The 17487-nt window shown below is 36.4% G+C and overlaps 1 protein-coding gene across 1 annotated transcript in view; it reads right to left on the bottom strand.

The window, feature by feature from the left end:
* Nucleotides 1-16802, bottom strand: part of PDE1A (phosphodiesterase 1A) — a 117763-nt gene extending 100961 nt beyond the window's left edge. Inside the window, exon 1 of the mRNA XM_065637400.1 lies at nt 16663-16802. Coding sequence (XP_065493472.1) covers nt 16663-16715 — 53 coding nt within the window. The 5' untranslated portion in view covers nt 16716-16802. The remainder of the gene's footprint in view (nt 1-16662) is intronic.
* Between the last annotated feature and the right edge of the window lie 685 nt (nt 16803-17487).

Genomic DNA, 17487 nt, shown 5'->3' with positions numbered 1-17487 from the left:
GAAAGTCTCTCTGTCGCCTTGCAAATCTGATGACAAAGAAGAACACTTCTTTTAAGCATGGTACAGTATTTCAATAAACCCTATATCCTTTGGAGAGTACCAAGGTAGGCACCAAGAAAGAACACAGAGCAGTCCAGTAACAGTGTGTAACAAATCTCTGTTGACTGTCACCAAGTGTCAGACAGCTGGACAATAAGTTGAATTGGAATTATTTATTGTTAAGCGTGTATTTGCTTTTAATTAATAAATTAATTTTAATTATTAATTTAATTACTAGAATATCATTAAAATATTCACATAATTGAAATTATAGAAGATTTCATAAAGTACTGAAGACAAGCAGTTTAATCCACACCCAATCATTATGGTTTGCAATTGTTCAAATCTATCCTTTGTCTGATTTGTGGAAGGGGTCTCTGATACTTTATGGAAGTGTTATAATTGTCATGCCAGAAGACAACCTTGAAGTAGATCTTCAGTCACTCCTTTGCTGAGTACTGAAATAGTCACAGATCTAAGTTTGAAAATAGTTATTTAACTCACTAATTGAGATATTAGCATGGGAGCCATAAAACCGGAATTGGTCTCTATCCTAGCAGATATTTTATATAAAGTGGTAAAATATAAATCAAAAAGACACTATGAGGCCAAGCCCAGAATACCTTCTAATCCGGTGATTAGGTATTTTTATATCAGGTCAGATAATTTGAACTAAATCATATTTTTTTCATTTTTAGTGAGTAAAGGTCATAAATCTAACCTTTTTGTTGAGCTCTTAAATAAACAGATAAAGATACATATAGACATGTAGCCTTTCATAGGTATCATAAGGGATAACCAGCAAAATATGAGTTATCTGAATATTGTACCTAAAAGGAGTAAATCACAGTTTTGGACATATAACAAGGGAATCTTAAGTAGATGTAGAAGTGATATACCTCTGTGTTTGGCACTAGGTGAGGTCAGCACTGGAATACTGCAGTACAACCAGGTTTTCATAATTCAAAGAAGATTTTTGAAACTGACTATAAAACCAGAGAGAAAACCAATGAACATAGGGGACTGAATGCCTTACAGTAAAACTTCTGGAGCTCTATCTATATAGAAATAGAGCCAGTTTAAAGAGTTCCTAGCACACAGTCTACAATATCTAAGTAAGGGATAAAAACTTAAGAAGTGAAGTATTTCAGTCTAGCAAGGTTAGAGAAATGGATTGAACGAAGCTTAAATTACAGAAAATAACACGAGTTGCCTTAACAATGAAAGTAATTAAGCATTAAAATACTATAATTTACAACAAAGTACAGTAGAATCTTTATCACTGATCATTTTACCATTTTTTTCCCTAAAAGAGATGATTTATCTAATAAATGTTACTGGCTTTGAAGCAGAGATTTATTCTGAGTAACTATATGTACCGGTGAAGCATGAAGTCTACACAGGTATATACTGTAATCTCTTCCTGTTTGTAAAACCTATTGATGCATAAGTTAAAACAAACCAGTATTTATTTAGAAATAAAGAAATGGATGTACGATGATTAAATCATTCCTAATTGTCATTTGCCTGTTTTGTTCAGTTGTAACTGACTACATAAAAAGGGATCTGGAATAATTTATTCTTGCACTTGGAGCCGTGAGCAACCTCTAAAAGCATTTTCCATTTTTTAAAACCCTAACTGTCAAGTACAGTGTTTTCTTATCTACAGTTTCACAGGCTTTATTAATATTAGACTTATAATTACTACCCACAGGCACAATTATTTGCAGGATCACATCTTCACTTAGTAAAGAAACACCATCAAAGGATAATCAGGAAAAAATATGGATATAATGAAATCAGTCACTTTTACGAAATCAGTTTGCAAGTTTCTATAAATGCATACTTGGCAATCTCAGAAGGCCCCTTTACATGCAAGTTTCAGATGTGTGTGCTGTGGCCTAAAAACCACCACATTGATGGATCTGTTGAGGATCTATACAACATCTTGGGACAATGATAACGGCAATCCAACTAATCCAGTCAATCTTTATTCTGTGAATATTCACTATAGAAAATAAGGAGAGTCTATTGTGTGAAAACAAAACAAACAAACACCTCTTGTTTTAAATGAACACTTGTGGAACAGCAGGTGTGCTTTTAAACATTCAAACATGATGAATTTGTAATGTATGTAATCCATGCTTTTTGTCTACTGTTTTGGATTTCACTTAACTTCACAAGAGAAACAAAATGGAACAGTTCTCTAGAGAGTCTTCAGCATGGTTAATTCATTTTGCTTTCACTCCTGAATTTGTTTGCAGCTTATTTATCAGCACAAGAGAGATAAATTTGCATTTGGTGTGTTAGCCTGTGCTATGTTGATTTGGATTCACATTCCATCTTAAAATGAGAGGTGGTAGCTCATGGCTTTATTGCCCATGTGAGCAGTTCTTTTAGTGCCAAGTCAAACAGATTAATTTCAACCTCCTTTGGCAATTATTTAAACTCATTTCTTTGGCTGCACTAGAATGAAGGAGAAGTTGCTGTTCTTGGGCTTCCTCTGGGAGCTGATTACTAACACCTAAGACACTGTAATGACCATGTAAGTCTTCCCAGTCTTTCAACTAGAGCCCTAGTTCTACCTTTTTGCTTATACTCAGTCCTACAGCCCTGACCTAGTTTCTCCCCCTTACAGGTGAGCTTTACTGGTTTTTAATGTGTACTATAAGGTATGGTTTAGGTGTTGGTATGGTCTTTATGCTATACTAATCTGGCTGTGTAGAAGTACTCTAAGGAAGCTGGGAGACAAACTGAATTGCCCTGCTAAATTCACCTATTGATAATAGTCACAGAGGCAGGTCTTACTATTGCTATTTCAGATGCTGCAGCGAAGAAGAATCAGAGTGGGTGGAAAGCAAAATAATGTCAATACTACTATCTCCTCTTCAGATAAGTCTCCTCTTCTGGTAAGTCTTGGTCCACAAAATGATCTTGATACTGGGGACATCCACCCTGGTGCTAATAACCAGACTCTATTTCTGCCAAAGAAAGCTGGGCAGAAGCACCATTCAGTCTGGGAGATGTCTGCCAAGGAAGTCCCTCCATAGCTCAGGAGAACAGCAGACGGGCTTGGTTTGAGTGTGAAACTCCCTGGAACAACGGACTTCATCATCAGCATGAACACAGTGCACATATTGAGGAACTTCACTAACTAGGGAAGACCGCAGTTACATCAGCAGCTGTGTAAGACCAGCCACTCACATGTCAGTGTTCTGTCTTCTTTGCAAGTCCTCTATCCACCAAGATCCCAAATCTCCTATTAGGAGAAGTGATTCCTGCTGGTGAGAGAATTCACACCTCACTCTTCTGCTAGGAGGAGGCAGTGCAAGGTAGTGGTCAAAAAATTTTTTTCTGCCTGGGGCACATGAACAGTTCTCTGCTCGCTGCTGCTTGCCCGTGGTCACTGGTGGCACTGCCAGACACAGTCCTCAGAGCAGTGACACAACCAGTGGCACAGCAGGTGTTCTAACTCTTACTTCCAGCTGAAACTAAAGGCCCAAAAGAGATAAATAAATTTCAGAAGTAAATATGTAGACAAATGGTGTCAAGTAAAAAGGCTGGAAAGATATAGGGCCTCCAGGAAAAAGTAGCTTTATTAAATGACTACCACAGGGATGAAATAATGAAGCGAATTTACAGAAAAATACCAAGATGAGGAAGAACAGAAATTGCCAAAAGCACAAAAAGATGAGACAAGAGCTCTGAGTTTTGGGGTTATTTTGTAATATGGCAGAGAGCACAAAGTACATAGGAAGGAGTTGGGGGCAACTAATTGTTTCAAGCAGCAGTGATGTTTACAGAAGGAGAGGGATGGGCGATTATTTTAGCTTTATGTACAATGATAGAAATATGCTATGAGAGGAAAGTGCAAACAAATTTCACTTAAAATGATGAAATCTTTGGAGGTCACAGTTAGAGGAAAAGGAAGGAAAAAGGAAGGAACAGAAGAAATACCATATGAACGGGAATGAAATCAGAAAAGCTGAAGCATAAAATGAATTAAACTAACAAGGATTCACACAGGCAAAGCCTGATGAAATTCATTGTTACATACTTAAGGAACCATCTGAATCTTGCTCTTAGTCATTAGTTATAGCTTCACAAACTAATTGGGAGGGGGTATTAGAGGGCTAAGGAAAGACATAAAGTACCTGTCTTAGAGGAGGTAAAGGAGAACCTAGGAAATACATCCATTCATTTAATTGAGATTCACAGAAAGAAACAAATCTCATGGTTCATAAGCCCATTTGTAAGAGCATACCTGTTAAAAAAGTAAAAAAAGTACAGCAAAATGAATTTACCAAAGCAAATAATGCCAAACCTCTTTCATTTTCTTCTTTGCTAGACTACCTGGTCTAGTGTGTAAGGAGGAAGTGCTTATGTCGTATATTGATTTTAATAGAGTCTTTCCTGCTGTCCTAATGAGATATTCTCAAAAAGAAAGTAAGGAAATATAACTTTGATTAAATTGTGTAAGATGAGGATATGTCTGGCTGAATAAACAATTAGCAATGGTTCACTGCCAAAGAAGGAGCACATTTCAAGCTGGGTATCATAAGATACCAGCTCAGATCTATTGCATATTCTCTTGGATGAAGAAACAAAGCTCAGTGACAAGAGCTTGCAAAAGTTAACAGAATGGGTGAAGTTGCAAGTACCTAGGAGGCTGGGTAAATATTTCATTTGGAGAAATGCTTCTCCTTACACAAAATAACATTTAATAGAGACAACTGAAAAATGTTATAGAAAGGAGACGGAAACAATGAGGCAGCAGCAATGCAGAAAATAATCTAGAAACTATATTGAGAATGATATCACGAGTAAGAGGGGTTGATAACAGAAAAAAGCAAGTCTTGGTGAGGTGATGTAAGAGTTATGTATACAACATAATATTTTCCCAGCAACTAAGCCCTAAATACTTTGTTACTGGAATACTCTGTCTATTTGCAGGAATTACAGTTTAAAGAAAGCTGTAGACATACCACGGGCTGAAAAGCAAAACAATAACAAGCCCCAGAAATTTAGGAAATACCACCTGAAGGGCAATATTGAAGAACTGCTTTAGTTTTCTCAAGCAAAGGGATGACTGAAAGCCAGAGAGGTACAAATAGAAAAAGTTCTTATTAAGAAGCTGATGACAAACTATTCCTCCGTACACTGAGGAAACAAACTTTTCAAACTGGGCATGTTTTTACAGCATATCTCATCATAGTGCACAGATACTGACAGAATATGTGAAGAAGTTGAGTCAGGTGGTGGAAGCAGTCAGGAGCAGAACAGAGCTCAGCCTGGCCTAAGACGTAGACTTCAGGATTCCTAAGGAAACCTTCATGTAGTCTGGTTTTACATCAGGTAATAGAGTCATTAAAGTTGTTTGTTACATTCCAAGAGGATGAAATGTAAAAGGGGAGACCTGGTAATACAACAGTACATTTTAATTTGGGCCCTGAAGGGGCAATCATTCTGGCTAGATTAGTCTTGCTGAAAATTGTTTAAAATCTAGATGCATTTTCACAGGGACTCAGTAATTTGGGTTTTGTTCAAAACAACAAGAAAACATTGTTAATCATTTAGAAACAACATCCCAGTTATTCAGGTTTAATATTCATTTAATTTCCATTTTTATGAAGCATGTTATAGCACTGAAATCCTTTCTCCAGCATTAAGGAAACTATTAATTTGGTTCGCAAAAATGTTTAAACAATTCCTCATAATTGTCCATTATAAACAGAGAAGGTTACTGCAAAACATTAGTTTTACACCACTGCATTTTACCTATTTTACATAAAACAAAAGTTCCAGTCCACGTCTATCCAAAGCCACACAAAACCATATTATTACTTTTCAAATGAGAGGTTAACAGGTTAGTGTTATTCTGGTGCTGCAAACTGGGTTTTCTAAAGTTAGGGGATAAATAATTTCAGAAATATCAGCTCAGCCCAAAATGCTTCTCAGATGATGCCACCAGGAGACCAAACTAATTTCCTCAAAAGGTACAAATATTTACCCAAAAAGTATCTAACAACCACCATGACGAGGCAAGAGCAGCATTCTTTAAGGTCTGAATATGGACTGAAAACCTTTGAGCTCCAGCAATCAGAACGGCAGTACAGAAGAATAAAGCAGACGATTTCTCTGTTGGGCAATGCTTCAAATACCAGATGCAGGCCTGGAGGAAAGCTGAATGTCAATGTTTCTGGTGATCAGGAATTGCTTTACTTAATTTTTGCAAACTTAAAAAAAAAAAAACAAACCACACACACACCAAAAAACCAAACCAAAAACAACAACAAAAAACCCACCAACCACCAGGATCTGCTTCCTGAGTGGATTTTTCAGATCCTTTGATGCATCTTAAGGAGTTGGACATTTCTAACAAGAAACATTAAAAGTTCACTCATGCCAGTTGGACAATTACTCAACAATGGATCTTGTAACGTCTCTTGAATTCATCATTAACCTTGGAAAATTTTGCCTGGAAATAGTACAAAACAGCACACCAGCAGTATCCCAAACAGACCACCAGACTGACATTAAATATTTAATATATTAATATTTCATCAGTGAAATCACCTACAGATAACATGGAGTAATTAACACGATTTATGTTTTAGTGTACTAAGGGATGAGTAAGCATGTAAAACTGCAAAGGACCATATTCTCATTAATTTTTTTTGTCAGCTCACCACCTGCTTATCTTTACATTTCCACATTACTCATTATATTCTGCTACTCTTTCTCTTCTTCTTTTAATTTTGCTTTAACTTCTTTCTTATCCATTTTTATCTCTTTTTTCTTTTTTTCTTCACATCATCTCTGCAAAGTTCCTCATCATCCTCCTTTTCTCAATTCCACAAACTCCTATCCAACTTCTCAGTGTTCCCGTGCCGCTAAAGCCACCGCCTTTTGCACTGTTTTATATATTTACATATTCACTTCAATTATCATCAAGTTCAATGCTGGTGCTGACATCCTATATTTAAAATCCTGACTCTTCATCTGCATTTGTGGGAGTGTCTGCAGGGTCCATCTACAGCAAAAGGGCAAAACAATATCAGCTGTTAAAACAGAAGCATGAGTGTAAATAGTGTGTGTGGATGGGATATACAAAACTCTCTGAAAGGGTGCTTTCCCAAAACTGTTTACGTTGAAGAGGAGGATAACCATCAGCCACATCAAACATTAATTATGAAGAGACTTCTGAAACGAAGGAGTTGGCTTGAAAAAGAAGAATAGAGGAAGCACAGAAATTTGGAGCAGCAACAAGAGACCTTGGAATGGGAATGGCAGCACTCAAAATCTGGTTCGACACTGCCAGAAGTCACCACACTGTCATTGCAAGCCCCACGTCAGCATGAGCTTGTGGGGCACCTTGGCATATCCCGGAGCAGCAATGGGCACACATAGCACTGGAGAAACCCCGTCTCAATTTCTCCATTGCAAGGTGCGTGGAGGTAAGGGAATGAGATTTTTCAGGCTTAATTTACAGTGTATCCATAGCCTAACTTGCTTACACCATGCCTAACTGACCCCCTTGCCCCCTTTCCTGTGTCCTTTCTCATTCACAATCACCAGCTCTTCAACCTTTACCAAAACCCAGGTCTCTTCCTCTCCCATCACCAGTACGCAGTGATCTCCATGTACAAGGCTTGGCAAGGCTTGACTCCTCCTCCACTCTTACTATGAGCTGATCTCCATCATCAACTACATACCTGGCTTTCCTTCCCCTTAACTCACTGAACATCCATCCACAGCCATCCCTCTGAGCTACCCTCTCCTTTTGATAAGATTTCTGATATTTTTAACTTTTAATCAATCTATCAAAGTGCATTGCCAATCTCTACCAGTACACTACTTAGCATAAAATGGTCTCAATCTGGACTGATCCTACTAAATAGTAACATAGTACAAAAAGTTGTAATAGACAATGTTGGATTTATTCTTATTATGGTAAAGTATAATCTTCAAGATTAAAAAATTGAGGGCAGGCTTTTTCATCATGGCACAATGATCTATAAATATCCATGCTCAAAAAGCACCTATTATAGTAGTTCACCATGGATATAATTTTCACAAATATTTTATCAATAAATCATTTTTCTACAATTTGCAATTTCTTAGCTTGCTCTTTTTGTAATCATGCGACATTCCTGACTTATGTCTCCTAGTATTATAGTAATAATTTCAAAACGCAAAGATGAAGTAATGGAAAATATTTCTTTTTCTACATTTCCATGCACGCTTCTCGTTAAAAATAAAAATTTTGTTATGTCTCCACAACACAACATAATGCCTTGCAGAGACACATAGGGAAGCTGAAAACGAGTTATGCTTGATACCAGAAGAAAATCTACATTATTCTGGTTAGTTTTACATTGGCCACGCTAATTTTACACTGTGATCACAATATATAAATGAAGACACAGAGTATTTAAGGCTGTGTACTAGTTTACATGTACAAGTTAAGATATTCATTAAGGCTAACATAAACAAACTGCTTGCATTAGTCAAGTTAGTATTTCTAGATGATCCTGTATTATGCATGAAACTTTCAAGTCCTTTGTATTCTCCCCTCTTCCCTGCTGAATTTCTAGTCTCTGAATAAAACCAGATTTCTAGAAAAGATCATTAAAGTAAGTGGTATTATTTTAAATGTGGTGTTGCAATGGTCAACTAAGTTCTTATGAGAGAACACACCGATAAATTCATTTTTGCACACTAGCACCTGGGCTCAGAAAACTCCAGGTTTATGCCAATGCAGTTTATGCAGCTGCCTATAAAGGTCATAAAAATTCATATTTTAAAATAAACTTTAAAATCATTCTTGAGAGCAGAATTCAGAAAATACTTTGGGATATCAGTTCCAAAGCTTTATGTAAACTGTTCCCCAGTCCTTCTTTTGGCTTTGCTGATTTTCTTCATGACTTTGTCATTATTGCCTCATAGGCATCATAGTCATGTCAAAAGTTTGAAATATTTAAAATATAAACTCTTTCTAATGCCTTGCCAAATCCTGTTTTCACCTTCAGATTCATTTAAAAAGTAAATCAATATAGTTATCATTCTTAGGTGGGTAGACAGTTTCTGTCATTTTTTCTATCATCTGCCTTTTTATGTACATGAAAGGAGAAATTTTGAAGAATTAAAATGAATGCTTGCAAGTGTAAGCTTGTTTAATGGAAAATTAAACATTTCAGGAGTCAAGATTCCTGCAATATCCAGTAATAAACCAAATACTTGCTTGGATTGTTCTTTACTGCTCTCTCCTGGTTTGGAAATAAATTTTTAATGACATTAGCCGATAGGCCCTTAAGGACAAGCCAAAATATTATAAACACAGAACACACTGTAATATTAAGTCTATGACCGGAAAAAAATGAAAGGAATATTTTAAATGTCATCTCTTCCTGACATACTCTGTTCTCATTCTCCTATGTAGTGAAGACAATTTCCAAGCAGATTAATGAACAAATGCTAACGAGCATCCCAACACTGTGACCAACCCCAGCGTACATGGTTCTTCTACATGGGTGAATCAGGATTTCTTTTGCTTCGAGTGCATCTATGTGGCGGGCCAGTGCTTTTCTTTGTACCATATCCATTTACAGTTTTTCTTCTTCACTCGTTGGCCTTGTGTCCAAAAAGTGAAGAACGCAGCATAACAGCAGGTTTTTATAGCTATTATGTCTGACAAAATACATTTCCAACACAATGTTTCACAATGACAAGAACCCAAATACTTGCACATCTAATTTATTTCTTCAATCTGCCTCCAGAATAAGTTAGTTCCACCCCAGAGTGAATTATATTTTCAGTTCTGATTTTTCATAGAAAAATAAGAGAAAAAAATTTTCCCCACCAAGGAAAAAATTAATTCAGCCTCAGATCTCAACAGAATTCAATTCTTTTGCTGCCTGTTGTACTCTCTGTTTCCTAGGATGTACAAAAACTTCACTGTCTTCTTTTGAACTTTCTCTTGCACTTCACTGCCTTCTCCTCCTGAAGGAGTACTACCACAAAGCCAGGTGACAGCTGTACAGTCACCGCTCATCACTCCTACTTCTTCAGAGATAATAGAAGTTCCACTCTTCCATTCTTAACTCCTCTGAAAAGCAACTAACAGTGCCTGATCTGCTGCCGCTCTCCTGCTACTATCTGAAAAACTGCCTCTTTTTGATCCTGGTTGAGGCATAACTTGGCTTTCCTGAGAATGTCCTTCCAAACCATGCAAATGGCATTTGAATTCCAACTAAAAGTAATCTTTATAGATGAAAACGTTAATCACTGAATGCACATCAATTCCCACTTAACATTTCCTCTTCAGAAGTCTACAAGCAAGATTAGTGTTAAATCGGTTCTTGATTAAGTAGGAACAAAGTAACGGGAAAGTTGTAAGAAAAGGTTTGAGATAAGTAGGCAATATTGTTTTTCATACGGTATCATCCCTAGAGAGTGTAACCCAGAGCAGAACAAAACTAGATAAATAGATAGATAAAAAACCACACAAATGCTTTTCACTTAAATGTAAGCATGCCATCATTAATGAACTGTCTTAAATTAGGATGTTTAGTAGACTAAAATATAAACAAATTCAATCATTCTTATCCATCAAAAGCTTTTTTTTTTTTTCAGCTGTTGAAAGTACCAGAACACACAGTCCTTTTAACAAGTCCATTCTTAAAACCAGTCAAAATTTCCCCCATCACTTCAATAGCTAGTGTAGATTAGACTACCATTACTGAGGTGGCTATAAACATGCTTCTGATTTCCTATCTCAATCTGGTTATGGCCAAGCCATCTATATGATAGAGCATGCTATGCTATAACCTATTACCAATTCATTTCGTTGCAATCAGGTTTTTCTTGCTGAAATTTCTAAAATGTATCTGTTCACTTTGTTCTAGTATGATTAAGGGGTTGAATACTAACATTTGGACAGATGTTCAAATGTATCTGAACAGCTTTAGACTACAAAAGCAAATGTAAGACATTTGCTCCTTTTTTTCACATTTCTAACGTACTCGGTTCTGCCTCCTTTCAATCTAATTACTGAATAAATGTGTATCATCTGTCTGAAAACTGGATTCTCCATGCTTTCCCCCTACTTAATCTACTGTTCCATCTCTCTTGCTTCCTTAATTTACAAAATGCCATCTACTGTCCAGTTTATTTGAGGTACTGCTTTGCATTTTATCTTTCTTTCTACCATCTTCTGGAAGTGCCATGGTTCTCAAAACCAGTGTAATTTATTAGCCTGAATTTCTAAGAACTTTTTACACCTTTCACAATGTTCTGAATACTCCTCAAAAATGTCTTCACTTATTGCTTCAATAAAATTCTTTTTTCATAACTTCTTATCAGGCTAGGAGCAGACACTCTTCTCGATCCTCCTCCCAAAACCCAATTTTTTTATTATTACCGTTTGACACCAACCTCTTCTTTTTTCCTCTTTGTAAATTAGATCTTCTAAGGCACTGCCATTTAAAAACTATTGACAGTTTAAACCAACACACAGAAAGAGGCAGAAGTAAGTACGCAGGCAGAAAATACCTTCAGCAATGGCCATGGCTATGAACTATAGGCAGCTTTGCCAAAGTTGTAGCAAAGTGCCAACAGGGCGAAGGGCAATCAAGAAACAGACTGTGACTTCAGGGTCTTCTTGTGGTGCTGCCTTTTTACATTCCAGCTTTTTCTTAGAGCAAGAAGCAAAAGATGACTGCATCTTCGCTTCCCTGCCCACCTTCCTCCTACACCACAGTAATAAATTGTCACTCATTAAATTAATATGTTACATTAATTTACAATTAAGCTATCACTAGTGATAATGATACATAATGTAAATTCATTCTAATTGTAGTGCACAATTCAACATAAACCTGGCAAAGTTTCCCATACTTCTGTTTGTTCCCTACACACAGTATAAAGCTGACAATGATTTGGAGCCATTTGAAGGCCACTACAAATAAGGGGAGACAACAACTTTTTTTTTTTTTTTTTTTTTTTTTTTTTACAAGCTGCTTCTTTACAGCTAAAATCTACTTTTTCTTTTTTTTTTTTAAATTAACTGAATACGTTGCTGCCTCTTCCTGTATTATTCTGATTTGGCATCTTTTCTACAGACACTAATTGAAAAGCTGCATACACCAGTTATACCCACGCAAAACACAAATATACCTGTTCGGTACATACTATGTTGAAGCCACAGGACAGAGATAGTAAGATAGAATTTACAAGTAGGAAAAAAAATGCATTAGTGTTGCATGAGGATTTATTTGCTTGTACTTGGTAAAAATCCTAAATGTTTGGAGAGTTCAGGAGACAGGGGGAAAAAAGAGAAAAAAAAAAAAGCCATGTAAGGGCATTATACTGGTGGTTATTTTTTGCTAGAAAATACTTGTTAGTGTATTTTTTCAAGAGGAATAAAATCTCTGCCAAAGACTTATACTATCTAGAAGTTGCAGAACATGCTGTTTCTATATTTTATTACACCGCATGTAAGTGGAAAAAAACCTCAAAAGTTATTGATGTAAATTATTCTTATTCCACAAATTACAGCAGTATAAACATTTTCTGCAAACCAGGTCTTTGTAAACATTTATAATATGCTGTACAGTATATACAGTATATAATTACCTACATGCTCTGAGTGGTGTCAAAATCATGTTGGAATCGTTTCTGCCAGTGCATTATGGTAAGCATCAACATCTAGTGTTTTGACCTGACTTTTGTCTAGAATAAAGTAATGAATAAGCCATATATATATTTTTAAGGGACTAGAAGCAAGAGACCAAAGGACTGGACTGGGTCATTTTCTTAGTAAAGGAGAATTTGAAGTTACAGAGAGATCCAGTCTAGTTAATTGCAGTTAATATCATATCCATATATATAATGAACAAAGATACTGGAACAACAGCAACAGTACAAGGAACTTCTCTCATATGCAGACACCATAGAAAAGGTAACAATAGAGCTCCCTGAAGGGCTGGAAAACAAATGTTTTTCACCCTTGTTCTTTCTCTTACTTCCAGCACCATGAGCCCTGTTTTCCTGTCCCTGCTGCTCTAAAGGAAAACCCTTGATCCAGAATTGCAAGAGACCACAGAAAATGTGCAGAACAGAAAAGGGAGGTATTTTGAAGCTAACACATTAACGTTTTTTCAACACATTAAGAGCCTTAGAGCAAAGACGTTACACAGCAAGGACAAATTCTTTGTTATGATCCAACTGCCATTGATCTGGAAATCTCAAAAGACCATGAGTTTCTTGAAATAATGCCAGGCTTTCTTGGACCTTGCCAAGGCAGAGACACCAAAAGAACAACTTCATTTGTGATACTCTGATCCTTTTGCTTCCCTCCACAGTCAAGACCAAGAAGACCAAAGTCACACAATCTCCCACGGCCCCCAAAGACTGAAGCAGAGTGCAGAAAAATGTCAGCTTCAGTACAAGCTTTGACTAACAACTGTGTAGATTCTTATGTTAACAGAAATCACAGAAATCTGAGAACTAAAACACCTATTATGTCATCTAATCTATGCAGTTGGCAGGGAAGGATTTATTCCCTAAAGCATACTTTATATGGCTTCATTGAGTCCAATTTTAATCAGAGCTATGAAGCTCCCACTGCATTCTTTGAGAAAGATGATTTGTTTATTGTTTGAATTAATTTCACCATCTCCAGTTATAGCAAACATGCTCAAGATGCTGTTCTCAATAAAAATATGGAATGTCCTCAGTAATTCATGTTACCATTAAAATAGTCAGGGAATATTCAAGCTACAGGCTCTGTTGAACCATATCTCTGCATATGGCAGACTGTTCTTTTGATATTAAGGAATACAGGAATCTCTAAGTATTTGGCAGTTGATTTCTGATGAAATTACAAAATTTTATCCAAATTGATGTGCTTTAGTAAACAGTTCAACATGATTCATAAGCTAGGCTTTTTTACACAGTTATATTTCTGAATGATTTTTTTAGTTATTTCCAAGGACTACTGTGTAGCAAATACCAAAAGTTACACTTCATTCCCCGTATTTTTCTATTTTTATTTCTTTATTAATTTAGAGCATAGAAAAAATTTGAAAATTAGTCAGAAATATCTTTTTTTAATTGAGTTTCCCATCTTGAAACACAGTATCTATCCCACACTTATGTAGAGGATTGTTGATATTGAAGGGATTATTTAGAACAGATATTCAACCTATTTTTTACATTACTGGGAAGGCGACTCAAGTAAAAGCACAGATCCACTGTAATTGTAACTTTGCTAAGCAGGAAGATACTAATCTATATTTATTAAGTTCTGACATAGCTCTTGAGAAAGACCTGGTTTTAAGAGTAACTGTAATGTGCTGGCTGTAAGTGAAACATTGGTAAATATAAATACATATAAAATTCACATAATTTCATATTTTCTTCTCTTTTTTTTTTTGAGGAAAAAATTGACAAGATTGCTGATTCAGTTACCTCAATGTAAGTTTTGGGCCCAGTAAAACCATTTCAACTCCATGGAGAGAAAACTCCAGGGTTAAAAGGACTGAGAGTAAGTCTTCACAATTCTTGCATAAGAACATTTTTTGCTAGAGAAATATTTTCCAAAGTCCCAAGGAAAATGAACACACTAAAAACAAACAAACAAACACCACACCAAAACCAGCTCTTTAATGCACTATGATAGCATTATGATAGCATCTGTATTTACTGTGCATGATACGATCTTTAGGTCACATGGAAATTGTCCTTCTGTTTGAGCTGCCTAAAATATTACGCTGGTCTTGACCTTGGAAATGTTTCTTAAGCATTTACTGTAGTATTACAGAGATCTTTTGCCAGAAGAGTCACTGCAGAGCCATGGACTCTTAGGGGGCTTTCCATATTAGGGGTTTTCTTGCTCCGGATTAAGCGTGCCAACAGTAGTTAGTTGCCATTCTGTATTTAGAACTGAATTGCAGGAATGGATTTCAGTAAGAAATGTTGAAACTGCTTGTATTTTATTAAGTTCACTCCCACAAGACAATTCAGGGAAACATCACTTAAGGAAGCTCTTGCAAACTATCCAGTACTTCACTAGCTACAGCAGATTTCTACAGCAGATTTGCAAACATATCAGGAAATATGCACTTATTCACCTGCAATTCTAATGGCCCCAAAAGACTGTGGAGAATGTGCACTTAAAATATACCTTTTTAAAAGTTACGGTTTACGGAATAATTATCATAGATCCTTAAAAATAATAATTGATGTTTAAACAGAAATATAGTCAATTAAATTATTAGCTTAAATAAAAATATATCACTGGAGGAAAATACGTTTTTTAATCGTCAGTCATAAGCTTTCTGTGAAATAACTTCTTAACTTCACTTTACTAAAGTGCAAAATGTTTAATTTCATTCATGATATAAATTGCACAGCAAATCCACACAGGACATTCAACTTTAAGGTTAATGGTTAAGTCATTTCACTCCCATAGTAACCTTTCATGTCCAGATTCATTTTCTACACCATAACTGTAATACTACTGAAAGATTTCTCCACGTGCAACATTAGTAGGACATAATCCTGGCGTGACTACCTGTCTGAACTTCCTCTGGAGCTGCAATACCAACCATTGCTGTACTCCCATAATGTACGACATCAGTAGCAGCCATCCAATAAATAAAAATCCTGTATTTGCTCTGGGACCATCTATAACCTTATATTTATTTGTCATATCAACACTGTGGTTACAATATCCTGCTGATGTCACCCAGTAAGAGTTAAGAGTTTTGTTAAAGATGTCACCAGCCATAAACAGAAGTGTGAACTATGGCAGGTTTATTTTACAGCCGCTGCATCCTTACTAACAGTACAGAAACATTATTTCCTACTTGAAGTCACTTGGTCTGAAGCTAGAGTGGCCAAAGGAAAGGGGTCTCCTGTGGTCAAAAGTGTAAGTAAAGCAGACCTAGTTCTGATCTGTGAAAAGAACTCTATAATTCACTTTAAAGTACAGAATAATCAGAAAGATATTTCATACATCAAACTAACATATGCAGGAAACAGTGAAGAATCACCTCACAAAAACTCCAACTTGTTACTCTTTAAACTTGAAGCCTTCCTATCTGAAGAGTCTTGTAGATTAGTTATACTTAAAGCACTTGTCTGCATGTCCCAGCAAACAAGTTACTTTACTCCAAAAGGTATATCAAGTATTAAAATTCTGTCATTCAGACATAATCAGGTAAACCAAGCAAGAATCATGCTCCACTTTTAAACAGTTCTATAATTCCAGAATACACTGAGGGATTGCAGAGCTGAAGGAAAACAAAACACATACACACACAAAAAAGTTTTCAAGAGCTATGCTGCTCCTCTTTCATAATAAAGACAATCCCACACAAAGCTTTAGAGAACGGCGATGACGGAGAAGAGAAGAAAAAGAACTTCTATAAAGTCTCAATACAAGTGAAAAAAAATATTCTGAACACCAAAATAATCTGTTACTAGGCTATGCAATATTAAACTCTTTCTGTCGAACAATTTTGTGTGGCTTTGCATGTGGACTTTGAGTTAATAAATAGGATGTAGAGACTAAAGTTCATAACATTTCCAGTTTAAAGTAAAAATAACGTCACTTACCTAAAGATTGGTCTCTGGAGATGCTTTTTCTTGATTGTAACACAATCATCCATTTAAAGTGGGGGAAAAGACTTCTTCCAGCAAATAACTCCAAAAGGACCAGGGAGTAATCGGGAAACTTGTTCTTAGCTACTGTAGTGCCGAGAGCACGCAGAATGATATTTTGGTGCTGGGGGAAGCCTCCCTCCCTCTTTCTGACAGCGGAGCAGAAAAGGGCCATAGAGGCCACATAAACCAGGCACGGCCGTGCGCTACCAAACCGGGCAGGCTGCGCAGAACTGGAGTCAAGTCGACCAAAGCACGGGATTGTACTGGATTCCTTTCAACTGTGCAAGAAAAAAAGGGGGGCTTTGCCAAGTGCTAACCAGGTAAAAATTTCTTAGATTATTCCAGCCGTGAGAGCACTTCTTACACATGCTGGTCAAAGTCTTAAATGCAGAGTCACTCTCTCTCTCTCTTTAAAACACACACTGTTCCAAGGCTCAACTTTTTTTTCTTCAAAATAAAAGTTGTGCAGCTGTTTCAGCATTCCCATGCGAGTACCTTCAGAAAGTTTGTTCTGGTAACAGAACTGTATACAAATTAATGAAGACGGATGGATCTGGTCTGTGAGGCTGGCTCTACTTCAAGAGATTGTAATTATTTTACAATCTGGCTTTTATTCACTCTGGATGATGTGTGGATATAACTATGCAAATTAAAGCACTGCTCATAATTTTTAGCATTCATAACCTAATAACCCAGAGTAGGCTGAAGCAGAATATGGTGTTTGCAGCTGGTAGGACCATAACTGCACAAAATAAACCAACACCACACGAGTGAGGA

The sequence above is a fragment of the Caloenas nicobarica genome, chromosome 6, assembly GCF_036013445.1.
Source record: "Caloenas nicobarica isolate bCalNic1 chromosome 6, bCalNic1.hap1, whole genome shotgun sequence".
NCBI classification, from domain to species: Eukaryota; Metazoa; Chordata; class Aves; order Columbiformes; family Columbidae; genus Caloenas; species Caloenas nicobarica.
This window is presented reverse-complemented; position numbering and strand designations above follow the sequence as displayed.